The sequence below is a fragment of the Mirounga leonina genome, unplaced genomic scaffold (assembly GCF_011800145.1).
Source record: "Mirounga leonina isolate KUSES-001 unplaced genomic scaffold, KU_Mleo_1.0 Mir_129, whole genome shotgun sequence".
Taxonomy (NCBI): domain Eukaryota; kingdom Metazoa; phylum Chordata; class Mammalia; order Carnivora; family Phocidae; genus Mirounga; species Mirounga leonina.
The window spans coordinates 16,184,358-16,200,072 of record NW_023270323.1 but is presented as its reverse complement, the minus strand read 5'-3'; the positions used below and the strand labels follow the sequence as shown (position 1 = coordinate 16,200,072).

At 38.8% G+C, this 15,715-nt stretch overlaps 1 protein-coding gene across 1 annotated transcript in view; it reads right to left on the bottom strand.

Moving 5' to 3' along the window:
- Positions 1-15,715, bottom strand: part of PRKG2 (protein kinase cGMP-dependent 2) — a 95,201-nt gene that overhangs the window by 53,249 nt on the left and 26,237 nt on the right. Inside the window, exons 4-7 of the mRNA XM_035004697.1 lie at positions 15,399-15,504; positions 11,628-11,691; positions 4,942-5,019; positions 3,266-3,360 (exon numbers count right to left, since the gene is read on the bottom strand). Coding sequence (XP_034860588.1) covers positions 3,266-3,360; positions 4,942-5,019; positions 11,628-11,691; positions 15,399-15,504 — 343 coding nt within the window. The remainder of the gene's footprint in view (positions 1-3,265; positions 3,361-4,941; positions 5,020-11,627; positions 11,692-15,398; positions 15,505-15,715) is intronic.

Genomic DNA, 15,715 nt, shown 5'->3' with positions numbered 1-15,715 from the left:
CTGTAAATATCTATGAGGTCCATCTGGTCCAATGTATCATTCAAAGTTCTTGTCTCCTTGTTGATTTTCTGCTTAGATGATCTGTCCATTGCTGAGAGTGGAGTATTGAGATCTCCTACAATTAACGTATTGTTATCAATATGACTCTATTTTGGTTAACAGTTGGCTTACATAGATGGCTGCTCCCATGTTGGGGGCATAGATATTTACAGTTGTTAGATCTTCTTGTTGGATAGACCCTGTAAGAATGATATAGTGTCCTTCTGTGTCTCTTATTACAGACTTTAGTTTAAAATCTAATTTGTCTGATATAAGAATTGGTACCCCAGCTTTCTTTTGAGGTCCGCTGGCATGGAACATGCATCTCCAACCCTTCACTTTCAGTCTGGATGTATCTTTAGGTTCAAAATGAGTCTCTTGTACACAGCCTATGGATGGGTCCTGTCTTTCTATCCAATCTGCAACCCTGTGCCATTTTATGGGAGTGTTCAGGCCATTCATGTTGAGAGTGATTATTGAAAAATATGAATTAATTGTCATCATGTTGCCTGTGAAGACGTTTTTATAGATTGTCCCTGTAAATTTCTGTTGTAGATCACTCTTGGGGTCTTTCTCCTTTTATAGAACCCCCCCTTAATATTTCTTGCAGGGCCAGCTTAGTGGTCACATATTCTTTCAGTTTCTGCCGGTCGTGGAAGCTCTTTATCTCTCCATCCATTCTAAATGAAAGCCTTGCTGGGTAAAGTATTCTTGGCTGCATGTTCTTCTCATTTAGTACCCTGAATATGTCTTGCCAGGGCTTTCTGGCTAGCCAGGTCTCTGTGGATAGGTCTGACTTTATTCTGATGTTCCTCCCTCTGTACGTAAGGAATCTCTTCCCCCTAACTGCCCTTAAGATGGTTTCCTTGGTTCTAAGATTTGCAAGTTTTACTATTACATGCCAGGGTGTTGGCATGTTTTCCTTGATCTTAGAAGGGGTCCTCTCTGCCTCTATGACTCGAATGTTTGTTTCATTCCCCAGATTAGGGAAGTTCTCAGCTACGATTTGCTCAAATACATCTTCTAGTCCTCTCTCTCTCTCCACTCCCTCTGGGATTCCAATTATTCTGACATTGGAATGCTTCATGGTGTCACTTATTTCTCTGATTCTATTTTCATGGATTCTGAGTTGTTTTTCCCTGGCCTCCTCTTTTCCCTTTTTATCTATTATATTGTCTTCCAGGTCACTTATTCTCTCTTCTGCCTCAGTTACCCTAGCTGTTAGATTATCTAGATTGGACCGGATCTCATTGATAGCATTTTTAAGTTCTGCCAATTCACCTTTTATTTCTGCCCTTAGAGACTCTATGTTGCCATTAATTGATTTCTCCATTCTAGCCATTGTCTTCACAATTGCTAGCCTGAATTCCATTTCTGACATCTTGGTTATATCTGCATCCATTTGTAAATCTGCAGCATAAGTCATAATCTCTGAGTCTTTTCTGTTTTGGGGGCTCCTCCTCCTAGTCATTCTGTTGATGGGTGTTTGAGGGAATGTATAGAGTCCAAATTATTGACCAGAACCCAAGCAAGATGCACCTGTTTTCTTGGGACCTTAGGGTTGCTGGCCTCTTGTTTTCCCAGCCTGTCTTCTGCGGGTGGGGCCTGCCGCGCTGTTACTCAGGCAACCCTGTTTGGGTGGAGTTGCCCTGCGCCCCTGTGGCAGGGGATGGGCTCAGTGGGAATCAGTTTTGGGGGCTTTTTTCCTCTGGTGGCTGTCACTGGCAGCTTTCCGCGTCTCTTTCGCGAGTCAGAGCAGAAGAGACCGTTTCCAACCCTCTGCCTCAGAGCAGAGAGATCACAGCCTTGTTCTTCGGTGAGCTCTCCAGGCCACATTGTCTCTGTTTCTGTCTGTGCTGCTATAAACTGCAGCGTCCTGTGTTGTGCGCCCCTCCGCAGTGCTCCCAGTCCTGCCTCCAGGTCGGAGCACGTCTCTGCCCTTTGTGCTTCTAAAACCGCCAGCCGCTCCCAGTTTGCACGCACGCAACCCCGCCGCTCTGGGTTTCCATCCCGGGGGCTGCAATTCGCAGGCGTGACCCCGCCGCTCTGGGTTTCCACACCGGGGGCTGCCCTAAAGTCCTTTCCCCACCACTACTGGTCTGCGAGTCTGCGCCCCGTCTGCAGCGCGCAAGGCTGTCGCTCAACGGTGGTGTAGGATCCCCATGGCCAGGCACCCTCCTGCTGCTGTTTATCCTCTGATATCTGCCCGTGGAATCATGGCTCCCCACTTCGTACCTCAAAACCAACCGCCTGCAATATTCTGTTTGTAGAGATCCAGATCTTCTTACATCTCAGGCTGGTTTCATGGGTGCTCAGAGTGGTCTGGTAGATATCCAGCTCAATTCCGGGGACCAGCTGAAATAGGGTCCCCTACTCCTCCACCATCTTTCCCCCTCCCCAACATACACACTATTTTGAGTTGTTTCTAAAACTTGCAAAATAAGCTGATAAAAATTCTTAAGGAAATATTGCTTTTGGCATAATGATTTTAAAGCACACAAAATATGTAGTCATTATTCAATAATTTTTTAAGAAGTGGAAAATGGCAATATTTCAAACCTTGGAAATATAAAAAACTTATTCTTAAAGGAAAATTATAATTCTCATGTCTTTAGTCTTTCTTTTTTTTTTATTATGTTATGTTAATCACCATACATCACACCATTAGTTTTTGATGTAGTGTTTTTAGTCTCTTTCTTTGACACTCTTTTCAACTAAAGATTCTAATAGAACACCAATTTTATTTTCACTAGCAAATTTAAGCTTTCCCCATTTCTTTTCGTTCAAAATTAGTCCACTTATTTCATGCGTAACAATGAAATTGTTAGGGGCGCCTGGGTGGCTCAGTTGGTTAAGCATCTGCCTTAACCAGCATTTGACCGGCTCAGGTCATGATCCAAGGGTTCTGGGATCAAGTTCCGCATTGGGCTCCCTGCTCAGCGGGGAGCCTGCTTCTCCCTCTCCCTCTGCCTGCCTCTCTGCCTACTTGTGCTCTCTCTCTCTGTCAAATAAATAAAATCTTAAAAAAAAAAAAAAAGAAGAAAGGAGAATAAAACTTTCTTTTAAAAAAATGAAATTTTTAGTATCCAGTTTAAAATTTTTGTTTAATTCCTGAATATTAGCTGACATTAATTTGGTAGCTCAATTTGACATCTCTAAAGGAGCAGTTGCACATGCAAAGCATTCAAAGAATTATTTAAGTATGGTACAGAAATCACACATTTACCTGATAAGAGCTTTTTCTCCAAAGTATTCTCCTTTCTGCAGTGTTTTTATCAGTTGTGGTTGATCATGGCCCTCTGTGCTCTGGGTGACTTTTACCTAAACGATGTTAAACAATTAAAAAGAGAGGGGAAAAAAGAAAAAAATGAGAATCTGGTTGAATATCCATTCACCCAGACCCTTTGGATCTATAAAAATTTGACTGAAATAAGGAAATAGACAAGCCTTTGCTTTAACTTTGTAGTAGTTAGGACAATCTTGCTACAGTCAACTCATTTGGAGGGACCGAGAAATGCTGTGATTTAACACAACCAAATGACTCCCCATCTGTAAGAGAAAGATTCTCCATTCAAATCCTACCTCTCAAAGTTAAAATTTTTTATGTGAACCCAGTGATTCCTTCCTAGAGATATTCGAGACAAATAATAATGGTCTTGTAGGAACTTCCATTATTTCAAAATCCAAGGAGAGTTGACAAATTAATCAAGAATAAGGCTAAGTATCAGGAGTTTTGAATCTGGTGTCCATGATTGACTTGTTAAATCCCTTTACCCTCTAAAACTGGATGCAAAATGTGGATTTGGAGAAGGGTCATAACTTTCATGGGTGTCTCAGTGTGACCCATGGCCCAGGAGAGTTTAAGAATTCCCACGGCAGAACCGAACAAAAACTTCAATATTTCTGTTTGTGGCTAGAATTACGCCAATTCAACAAGATAACGAGGGTTGCTTTGTGTTGGTTAGACATTCTGATTAGCATTTACGGAAGTTGCAATGAATTAAAATTTTAAAAAACAATAAATGTAATTTGTTTATTAGTCGGAATGCTTTCAAAGCATGGGGTCCAGGTTGCAGAGAAATGATAAAAAGTGTTTCTGAGTGTTGAAGAGTTTCTGAGGTTTGAAACTATTTTGTTAATCTTGTTTTCCTTCACTGGGTGCCCAGGTCAAAGTTCAACCACAAGTCAATTTACAAAGGGTAGTGCCTGACAAACTTTTCCATGGAAGAAAGAACATCTGTAAAATCCAGGCAGGTTATGGATGCAGGTGCTCAAGTTTCACTCTGTCATTCAATATTTCACTAATGCCTTTTATCTCTGAGGAACATTGTAGACAGAGTCAACATAGGAACAACTGGTAACATGTTATCCACTAAGTATCTAAGTAAAGAAAAAGATCTACTGTATATATACTGGCATAATATTTTCCTCAGCATCTAAACCAACTTGCGCTATGATATATGAATTGAAGTTTGAAGCCATATCGTTCTATAGCTTCATGGCTGGCCACTGTTGTCCTCAACTGTCAAGTTCATTCTCCCCACACTTGTCACATCCATTGGATGGAAATATTTTCCAGCCTGATCTTGGACCCTTGGGCTGATTGAGAATCTCAGATAAAAGAGATCTTAGAAAGAATCTAGTTATTTTATGCACAATGAAGAGAGGTCCAAAGAAAGTCAAGCAACATGCCTAGGATCACTAAGAAGCTACTGTCTCAGCTAGTACCCATCACAGGTCTCTTGCACCCCCAAACTCGGTGTTCAGACCAAACCTCACAGGACTCTTCTGAACAGAAGCTCCTTCACCTGTTCAATGCAGAGACTTTCCATAGCATTAGTTCCCAAACTAATGGGAACTGACCTTTTGATTTACTTTAAGTAAGCTGTAATTAATATTTACCTTTCCTTTTGCTAAGATGAAGAAAGTACTTCCTTCCTCGCCCTCTCTAATAATGTAATCTCCTTTGTCATAGTATTCCTATTGGGATGAGAGAGAAAGAAAAGGTTAAATCCAATGGAGACATATAGATGAAAGCATAAATGAAATTGAACTCTTCTTGTCTCTGAAATGAGCATTCCATGCCTCTTTTATTCGTTGTTTACTGTCACTGTAATCTTCTTGAACATTGCAGTCATAAGGTGTAGAAAAAGTACGGAGACTTTTGTTTTATTACGTGCATTTACGTTTATCTTTCCCAGAGAAAATTCACCTGAAAGACTGACTTTCAGGCATGGAAACTAAAGAACATGAAGAGAAATGAGAGCAAAACAATAATCACTGATATACAGGGGAGCTTTCACCTAAATAATCTAAATACAAGCTGTTCAGTGATCTGTAACAGTCTGAAACCGGGTCTAGAGTTTAGAAAAAGATTATCTAATACATTGAAAATATTAGCCCTAGTAGACAGTAGGAATATCAGCCTCAATTTCTAATTCCTTGAAGAGCAAATGCTGGGAAAATCCTACCTACATAGGAAGTAGCTCTTGCATATGGATTCTTTTAAAAAATTTATCATCATAAAAGATCAACATTAGAACTTTCCACATGTAAATTCCATTCTTCCACGTAGGTTTATCCTCATGAAATCTCAAATTGTCACTTATTTCTTTGTTTCCCTCATATATGTGTCTGTAATCAGAGAATTCTTGGGAAGGGAAAAGTAATTCATACATTTGTCAGACCAAAAGAGCAATTCAGTCTCTTAGAAAACAAAAGATGGATTAAACTGTCCACCTCTACTTCACTTTAACATTGTCTCAAAGTCAGAGAACCAAAATGGATCTCTTAATTATTTATACAAATAAAAATGGGCCTGTTTAATTTATTTAAAAAGGCATAATTAACAACATAATAGCTCTCTCTTATTTTTCTTTTAGATCTGAAAATAAAATCCAAACAAAACTACTTTTGCATCTGCTGTATTTCAATACCCTTTTTGGTCATTTATGCTTAAAACCTATTTACATTTTTGAAATAAATATGACTCCTAATACAAATAAACATACCCTTTATTTACAGAGCACTATGTACATTTTGTAAGACATTTCAACATCTCATGGAAAGGAACATAATATCTTAGGGGAGAAAGTCCTTTGAAGCCAAACAGATGTAGATTCAAATCCCAATTCTGCTTTGAATTTCACATCCATCAACCCATAAAGTTCAAATAAGAACATTTACCTTCAAAGATTTAGAGAAGCACATTAGTTTTCTATTGCTGCTGTAGCAAATAACCACACATTTCTTAGTGGCTTCCAACAACACCCATTTATTATCTCACAGTTTCTGTGTCAAAGTCCAGGGTCACCTGGATTTTTCTCAAGGGTCTCCCAAGACTGAACTCAAAGTGTCAGGCAGGCTGTGTTCCCTTCTGGAGGCTCTGGGGGAAAAGCCACTTTCAAGCTTAATCAGGCTGTTGGCAGAATTCAGTTTCTAGGATAAGGTCTCATTTCCATGCTGGCTGTCAGCCCCTTAGTTCCTAGAGACGTCTCTGAGGTCCTTGCACAGAGCCTCTGTGCTTCATAACCAATAATGGCTCATCAAATTCTGCTTAGACTTGAAAGCTCCCTGACTTCCACTTCTCCTGCATCTCTCTGACCCCAGCCAGAGAAAATTCTCTGCTTTTAAGGGCTCATGTAATTATATTCATCCCACCTAGATAATCCAGAATAGGCTCCTTATTTTAAGGTCCTGAACCTTAATTATATCTGCCCAGTCTCTTTGGCCATGTAACATAACATATTCACAACATTCCAGGGATTAGGACATTTTTGGGGGGTCCATTCTGCCTACCACAATAAGCCAATTAAAGACCATGTTTTGATGCATTAAAAGCACCTGAAACACAATAAATACTCAATTAATGATTGCCATGTCGAGGAGGAAGATGATTATAGTTTGCTTAACTATTACTTAAATTTTCTATGCCTCAGTTTACTTTTCTATTGAATTAAAATGGCGACCTACCACATCTAATGTTGAGATAGTGTATCTAAAGCATCTGATAGCACATTTGATAAACACTGGGCACCTGGTGACTCTGAATTCCTGTGAAAGAGACTGTGAGCTGGTCATCAAAGCCTTCCACATTATACATGGCTGTCCAGGTTGATTGCACTTCCCAGCCTCCCTGTTAGTTGTAGCATGTGATTAAATTCTAGCTAAAAGAACCTGAGCTGAAGTGATGGGTGCCTTCTCCAGGCAAGGTCCATGAGCTGTTTCAGGCATGTGTCTTCATAGAGAGATCTTGGGAGAGGGATCATCTAGACCTTAGCTTGAGTTCCTGAATGACTCCATGTAGCCACCTGGGACGACCTTCCCTGGACTGTTATGTAAGCAAGAGACAAACCTCTACTTTATTTGGAAAATGATATTTTTAGTTTCTTTTATCCCAGTTTGGTTACTCCAACTCTCTATTCTCTCCTGTTTTATCTTTATCACAAACATTCACCACATAGAAGCTTAATTTTACAGTTGGGATGACTATGAGCCTTGGTGTTTGAGTGACCCCACTACACAGTTCAGCATTTTCATTATGTAGCTACCGTTCAATTCTCTTTTACTGGGACTGCTGGTGTCCTGTTAGATGTCCCTGTTACAGTCTGTTCTATAGTCTCTCCTGTTCCCACCCCAATCTCAGTCCCCACTACCTACATGGAACAGAAAGAACATGGAGAATTTCCGAAGCGCTGGTAGGCTGTTCTTCAGTTATTATAAAGCCTTCAGTGTGTGCAGATGTGTGGCTTTAATTCCTGTCAGTCAGAGAGGCTAAAGGGAAGCTTGAAAGGGAACACTGAGAAAGAGCTTTATTGTTTCTTAAGGGGCAAACTTCCTAGTGGTATTTTTCCTAGGGATGGTTCTTTGTCACCCAAAACCATGGGAGGAAGATAAATAATACCTCCCAGTGGGTTGACAGTAACTTCACAGATCAGAAAAGGCTGTGGATGTAGGTCAGACCAAAAATATATAGTGGTAAGTACAGGCTAGGATGCTAGACTGGCCAGTGTTTGTCAACTGGGGAGTGAAGCCAGTCTAACCAGGGTGGTCACCAAGACCAAAAAGAGAAATGCAAACAGTGTGGTTATTGTCCTGTGGTTACACTGCAAAGGGGTCCCTTATAGGACCAAGAAGCCATAGACCCTATCCTCTGGAGCAAGGATTTTCAAGCATTTTTTACTCTCAGAGTAAAAAATACATTTTACATGTACACCCAAATATACCTATTCAAGCATGCACACATATAAACATGTTATAAAACTGAAACATATTTAAATAATACTTATACTTACTACTCTGATATTTTAAAAGAGGTTCCTCCAAATTAATTTCCTGATCTACTAATGAATTGTGACCCAGAGTCTGAAAAAGATATTTTAAAAGAAGATGTGTGGAAACCCTGAGAGTAGTTACTTGGTATATAGCAAAAGGGAAAACTAAGGGAATCAATCCCAGGGCAGACTAAGAGGTAGAGGTCAGAAGAAAACTATACAAACAGCAGTAGCTAAAGATACAAAGAGCTGTAAAGAAAATGCTCATTCTGTGATATCTAGAAAATGCTAGAGCCTGAATGCCTATAAATAGTATATATAAAACCAGAAGAAAACCCCAAGGTGATGGAGAACAAAGACCAAGAAGCAAGCCCATAGCTTCCTTAAAGTCTTTAGTGTGTGGCTAGAAATCTTCATTACAAAGAAGTATTGATGATACACAATCAGATGTGTGATACGCGTGCATGCACACACACTCCTGGAATCATGTGACTATGCACCTAGGTTGGTTGTTTAAAAAACTGTATACAATTATTTAGGTTGTTACCAACAATTTTTTGTTTGACCAAGTATGGTAGTTAAACACCTTAGAAATTTTAAAGCAAATACATCTGGATCAGGTGGACCCTCATCAACCATTCAGGCAAAATTTAGTATCTGATTGCTTATTTCCAAGGAACTAGAGCCTACAAAATGAAAACCGACAGAAATCCCTCTAACTTGGGTGAGCCAACTGTTTAGAATTCTGCAACTGAAACGTTGAAAGAGCCTGTGGAGATCTGGCCTACACACCCTTATTTTGTAGATGAGGAAACCCTGATGCCTACCAAAATTAATTGACAGCTGCTAGTGACAGAGCTTGACCATAAACACTAATCTCCACACTTTGGACTAGTGAACTTTCTATGACACCTAGCTGCCCCACCTTTAGCTAACTGGTCCATAGGCAAAATCCACAATTATCTCAACTTTCTTATGACTTTGGATGTAATCATTAAAATGAGAAAACACTCTGGCTTATGCAGGTGTTAGCAGGAACTATAAGAAAGAGAACTAGATTTTTAAAAAATTATGAAAAATGGAAAATTCCTGAATAAAGAGACAGACCATGGCAAACTCTAAATATATGTATTCTATTCATAACTTTAAACTAGTGCTTCTCAAATTCTAATAAGCATAACAATCGCATCAAGTGTTGAAGTGTGCATTTCTGGGCCGATACCCCAGAGTTTCTGATTCAGTAAGTGCGAGGTGGTACCTGGGCATCTGCCTTTCAAGCAGCACCACAGGTGATGTGGGTAAGGGCAACAACCTTCCACAGGACCCCACCCCTACCCCATTCCTACTATGCCTCCAGTTTCATGAAAGATGGCATGTCAGAGTCATAGGGCAGAGAGTCACTGGGTCACATACCAAAGCTCTGTAACAAAGAGTGAGGTGACGTTTTGGTCAACCACCGTCAAATCCGTGCTTCCTGTGTGTGGGAACAGAAACTCTTCCCACTTTTGTGCTCCATACTGCACAACTGCAGAATTCACATGATCATTTTCATTACCATTAACACTTACACTACATTCGGAATCTGTATCATGCTTCGTGATGTTCACTAGTTAACCCTTGAATGTGTTGGTACTGCTTTCCCATCAGAACACAAGAAAAGGCTTAAAGGGGATGTCTCTGCCTCTAGAACCGCATGTGCTGGGTGACCTAAGCTAAAGCAAGAAATGCTATCAGAATACTGAGCAATTGGAGCCATGGGTCTAGATGTTCAGGAGTCAGAGTCTTCACAAACACTCCAGATCAACGGCTTGGTGACAGGAAATTCCGGTATCCCTTCCCCGCCCCCGCACAAAAATTAAAAACCTCCCAAATCAATTCCTAAACAGCATGCCAGATTCAGCCTGTTTTTCTCAAAGATTATGGAGCCAGTTTGCGGGATGGGACAGCTGGTCCTGGAACTCAGCGGGCGTTCTGTTGTAACTCTAATGCATTAGTGATTGGCTGTTGTCAGGACCCTGTTGATGGGTCATTAGTCCAAGCTATGCTGGTAAATTATGTGCTTTTCTTAGCGCTACATAGATCCCATTACTCCCTTGCTAATCACTTTTGCATTTGAGACTTTTCACGTGCTATAGAGACACATTTGTTTGTCAGGTTTGAATAAAGGGCCCTTCATAAACTGTGCTGTCTGCAAATGCTGAGATATAATAAAGCCTTTCTAGGGTGTTTTAAAAGATGAGAACTTCCAAACTCAAACTGTGTGTTAATTAATACTGGATTTGCGCCTCCATCTACATATTCTGTAGCTATTGCCTGTGGCTGCAATAAATATGTCTAATTTGCCATTTATTTTTAATGATTCTGAATTTTAATATTTGCTGTCAGCATGGAATTCCCCTCTGGTGAATCTACTCTATTAGTATTATATTAAAAACAGATTTCCTCAGTTAACAACAACAAAAAAATATATAGGGCTACCCCAGCTTTAAAACACACACCCTCTCTCAGAAATTAGGAAGAATTATTAATTTGTAACATCTGTGACGGGGTTATGTTACGTTGGGAAAATCCCAAGAGATGCAGGGCAAGCAGTCCTCTTGAAAATGACTTCATATCTGAACACTCTGGGGACACAAGGCCAGGCACTGTGTCATCATGGCCTGTCCTTGATAAACTGCTGGATAGGTTCCATGAATTGTAAATGAAAACATTACTGGTGTCACTTAACTTAAGGATAAAACGGTCAGTGCTCCTTCTCAACAGATACTAGTTACATTGTATATTGTGATGGACAGAGGCATGAATCTGTCAACAATCAGTCTTGGAGGGATTTTTGTATCTCCCACCGAGAATAGTTTTATAAAAGCTTAAAGTTGGCATGTGACTTCTTTACTATTCCTTACCTCCTTTAAATCCCATAAAAGCCATTTTGGTTTCCCCCCAACAAAAATCAGAGAGAAATTACTTGCGTTGAATTTTAATCTCTGAAATCTGAAGAGGTTTTCATATAATGCATATCATTAGAATCTAAGGTACATGTTATAAAAGCTTTATTCACAAAAAGACTTGACCAGTCTTGGACTAGAACCAACCATCTGGGTGATCAGCCTCGTATGAGTTTTTGAACACATTCCAATATGCGGTCTCCCCAAGTCCATGTGAGGTGGTCTAAGGTTTTTCACAACAGAAAAAGGCCCCTGGTCTCTGTAAACTGGCGACCTACCCTCTTTTCCTTGTTATTCATTTACAGTGCTAATAACAACTAGATTCTACAGTCTTTTAATGAAATGTATTTTTTCCTTTATAATTTCTTACCACTTCCAAGCAGTCAATGATCTTGGTTAGTTTATCTTCAGGTAAATTCTTCAGCAAGGATACACTTCAAAATTAAAAAGAAACCTTTAGTTATCATTCTGAATTAAACTATAAATATGCACCTATATGTAGTTCAAAAAAACTTTACCTTCATCTAAAAAAATATAATGCACTTAATTTTTCCAAAGTAAACCTCCAAAATATGTAACACATAAACAACTGAATTTCAAATGCACTGAAATTATAAAACCACATGTAATCACAGATATTTATCATAGGCAAATACATAAAGATAGTAAGATGTCATAAAGAGAAAAAAACCAAATTTTTTCGGTTTGGGGAAAAAAAAAAAACACTTTATATTTGTTGTTGGTTTTCAGAGTGAATCACATCCAGAAATGTGTTTCCCTCCACATCTCACTATCTCTTTTTTTAGCATGAGTGAGGAGCTCTGCTTCCAGAGGAGGATCAGATTTTCATCTAAATCCTTGTAATTAAGTAAAGGCTGAATCCAGGAGGGAATGTAGGAATTGGCATGGAAATTATCTTTGATTATTAGTCATACTATATTGCCTTTTAAAAATAATGGTAGCCAGGGGCATGTAATTGGAACATTTTTACAGATAATAATGATACGCAAAGAATGAAATAGAATACGGGAAATTATTATTTGAAAAAAAAAATCAGGGGTGCCTGCATGGCTCAGTCAATTAAGTGTCTGGCTTCAGCTCAGGTCATGATCCCAGGGTGCTGGGATCGAACCCCAGGTCTTCATCCATCCCCATCTATCCAGCTCCCTGCTCAGCGGGGAGTCGGCTTCTCCCTCTCCCTCTGCCCTTCCCCCCAACCCCGCTCATGTTCACACTCTCTCAAATAAATAAAATCTTTAAAAAAAAAAATCACTATGGACTCTGAGAAACAAACTGAGGGTTCTGGGGGGAAGGGGGGTGGGGGGGATGGGTTAGCCCGGTAATGGGTATTAAGGAGGGCACATACTACATGGAGCACCGGGTGTTGTACGAGAACAATGAGTCGTGGATCACTACATCGAAAACTAATGATGTATTGTATGGTGACTAACATAACATAATAAAATAAAGCTTAAAAAAATAATAATAAAAATCAGAAATTCCACACAGTATGATTAACCAAATGATTAAATTATTCTTAGAGAAATTTCTCTTCTACCTTACCCACTTTTACTCAGGACTGTTGATATAATTTCTATAAGATAAATACTTCTTTCATACCATCTAAAATTTGACACTTCTAAGGGAAAAAATGATGCTACTCCAAAAATACATGATTGGATCTAATTTTTCAAAAGATAGCTAGCCCTACACTGACTCTTGCATGTGCACACAGGGAGGCACGTAGCCAGGAGACGTAGATGAGAATGTTCATAACAGAATCATCTGTAATTGCGGAACACTAGAGCACGCCCCAATTGGAGAACAGCTAAGCACACTGTAGTAGAGTCAGATAACCAAACTCTACAACAGGAGAAATGGCTGAACTAACCAGATGGATGAAACAGTAAAAAATACTGAGTCAAAAACTGAGTCACAAAAGTAACACCATTTGCTTTTTTTTTTAAGTTCAAAAATAGGTTAAATCAAAGTATAGTATAGAAGCTATATAAGCTTCAGTATATAGACCACTCCCAAGAAGAGGCACGTGGGAGGCTGGGAAATGAATGGGGAGCATGTGAGAACAACAATCAAAGTTGTTAATGTTCCAATTGTTAGGCTGGGCAGTAAGTAGCTTGATGACGCTCATTTTGTTATTACGTTTTATAATTTACATATGTACTATATACCTTTTATACATATATTACATACTTCAGAATAAAAAGATATAAATGGAAAAAGAGCTTACTGTGTATTATGAAACAAAGAGAAATGTCTTTCTCTAATCTACCTTCCTATGAATGAAAAGGTAAAAGGTAACCAAAACTTGTCATTAACATACGCTCATTGTGAAAGTTCTGCTTCTGGTCCAAACTGGGATCTATAATGTTGGTGAAAAATCTCTCCTATAAACCTGTCACCCATGGGGATTAGTGAGGAAATTGATAAGAGGAAAAACCTTTAGTCTGTTTCCCTTCCATAAAGAAAGAGATAAGGTTTTTCTGGGTTGCCACTGAACCCACGAAGTTTAGGGCCTGGCAATAAGGAGGGGGAATACGAACCATGAGAGAAGATGGACTCTGAAAAACAAACTGAGGGTTCTAGAGGAGAGGGAGGTGGGAGGATGGGTTAGCCTGGTGGTGGGTATTAAAGAGGGCACGTTCTGCATGGAGCACTGGGTGTTATCCGCAAACAATGAATCATGGAACACTACATCAAAAACTAATGATGTAATGTATGGTGATTAACATAACAATAAAAAAATTTTAAAAAAGAACTTGTTAAATGAATGCATGAATGAGATAACAAAAGGAAGAAAAAAAGGAAAGAAGGTTTGTGTACTAGTAAATTCTCTGAGCTCCTTCTACTAAGACAGAACACTCTAGACTCCAAGGGAATGAAATGCAATATCTAGTGGCTCAAGTTTCATCTCACACATTCAGATGCAATTCACAAGCACTGGTTGATTTATTTATGCCCTCTTGGTCCTTGCATGAGTATAGTTCATTCGCTTTTAGTGCTGGTCTGTGTTGCTCAGTTGTTGGATTTTTAGACTACCTAGACCCGGGTAGGCCCCACAGCACGTTAGCTGAGGTGCTGGTTTGCATTTCAGTAAGGCACTTGCTTATTGCTACGGTAGCTTTTTGCCAGGAGTCAGTATTATCTCTGGGAGGGCAAATCAGCAAGATTCTATAGGAAAACCCCTAATACCTACAATGTTCTACAATAAACACAATGTGTTTATTCACTATTTATTGAGTCCTTACTATATATGAGGCACTGTACAGCTCTAAAATCATTGACTTTGCAGGCTAGTTATGCAAGATAAATTCACTATATCTAAAAAGAGCTTACAATTATTATTATTGTTATTATTATCACTTACCTTAGGTAACATTTCATTACAGTATGTTCTACGGCTTTAGAGATTGTCAAATCTCTCACAAAGAAACACAGAAATAGTTTAAAGAACTTACATTCTCCAAAAAATATCTTTTTATATTCATAACTGGATTTTTCAGTGAGATTGGTATTTGTTTCTCTATGAATTCATGCATCCAAATTTTGGGCAGGGGTACAAAATAGCTCACAAAATTTGTTCCAAGGATCCGTGTTGTCATGACAAGAATAGTAACATTTCTGGCAAGTTAATATGCTACAAATAATAATAATTTAGAAGATGGGGTGGTTATACAAATGAGACAAATGTCTCAGGTAAAGCAATTAAAGATAGTAAAATAAATTAATTTTAATATTATTCTAATCAAGGCATTATTAGGAAGATTATCTTTTGCTATCCACTTCCAAATTATAGGATGTCTTTCAAAGTCAACTGAGCAACCCAGGTGAATATTTTAGGATTTTTTTGCACATTCTTCTACACTGCATACAATGACTCTGTCAATACAAGGGCAAAAGCAGTGAAAGGAATAAATCAGTGTGCAAGGCTAACTGGAATTAAATGTAATTTTTTTACATAGTGGCATTTACTGCAAGGGAATACTTTTATTCCTGTGGTTTAATCATGTGGAAAATGCTTAAATGAGAAAAGCTATAGTAAAATAATTATTGTGATAAAACCAACATATCCACAATAACGCTACACCATCTTCTACTCTTTCCACCAATGTGTTATTCTTACCTTCTGAGGAAGTTTCTGTACTGTTCATCTCTAGCTTGAGCTGTCCTTCTCATTATATTCTGGAATACCTCTCGATCTAGTGCCCAAGTTTTAACATTGGTAATAGCTTTAGAAAAATCAAGAAAATAATAAAATATTGTTTAGCCCCACATTAAGAAAACATTCCAAAATATTAATCAATAAATTTTTCATATACTCTCATAAAATGATATTTCTTGGAAAATGCATTATTTAACATGCAAATGGAAGGAAGTGGTGACATAAATAGTGGGTAATTTTATAAAATCATCTTTGGCTTTGAAATGAACCATGATTTG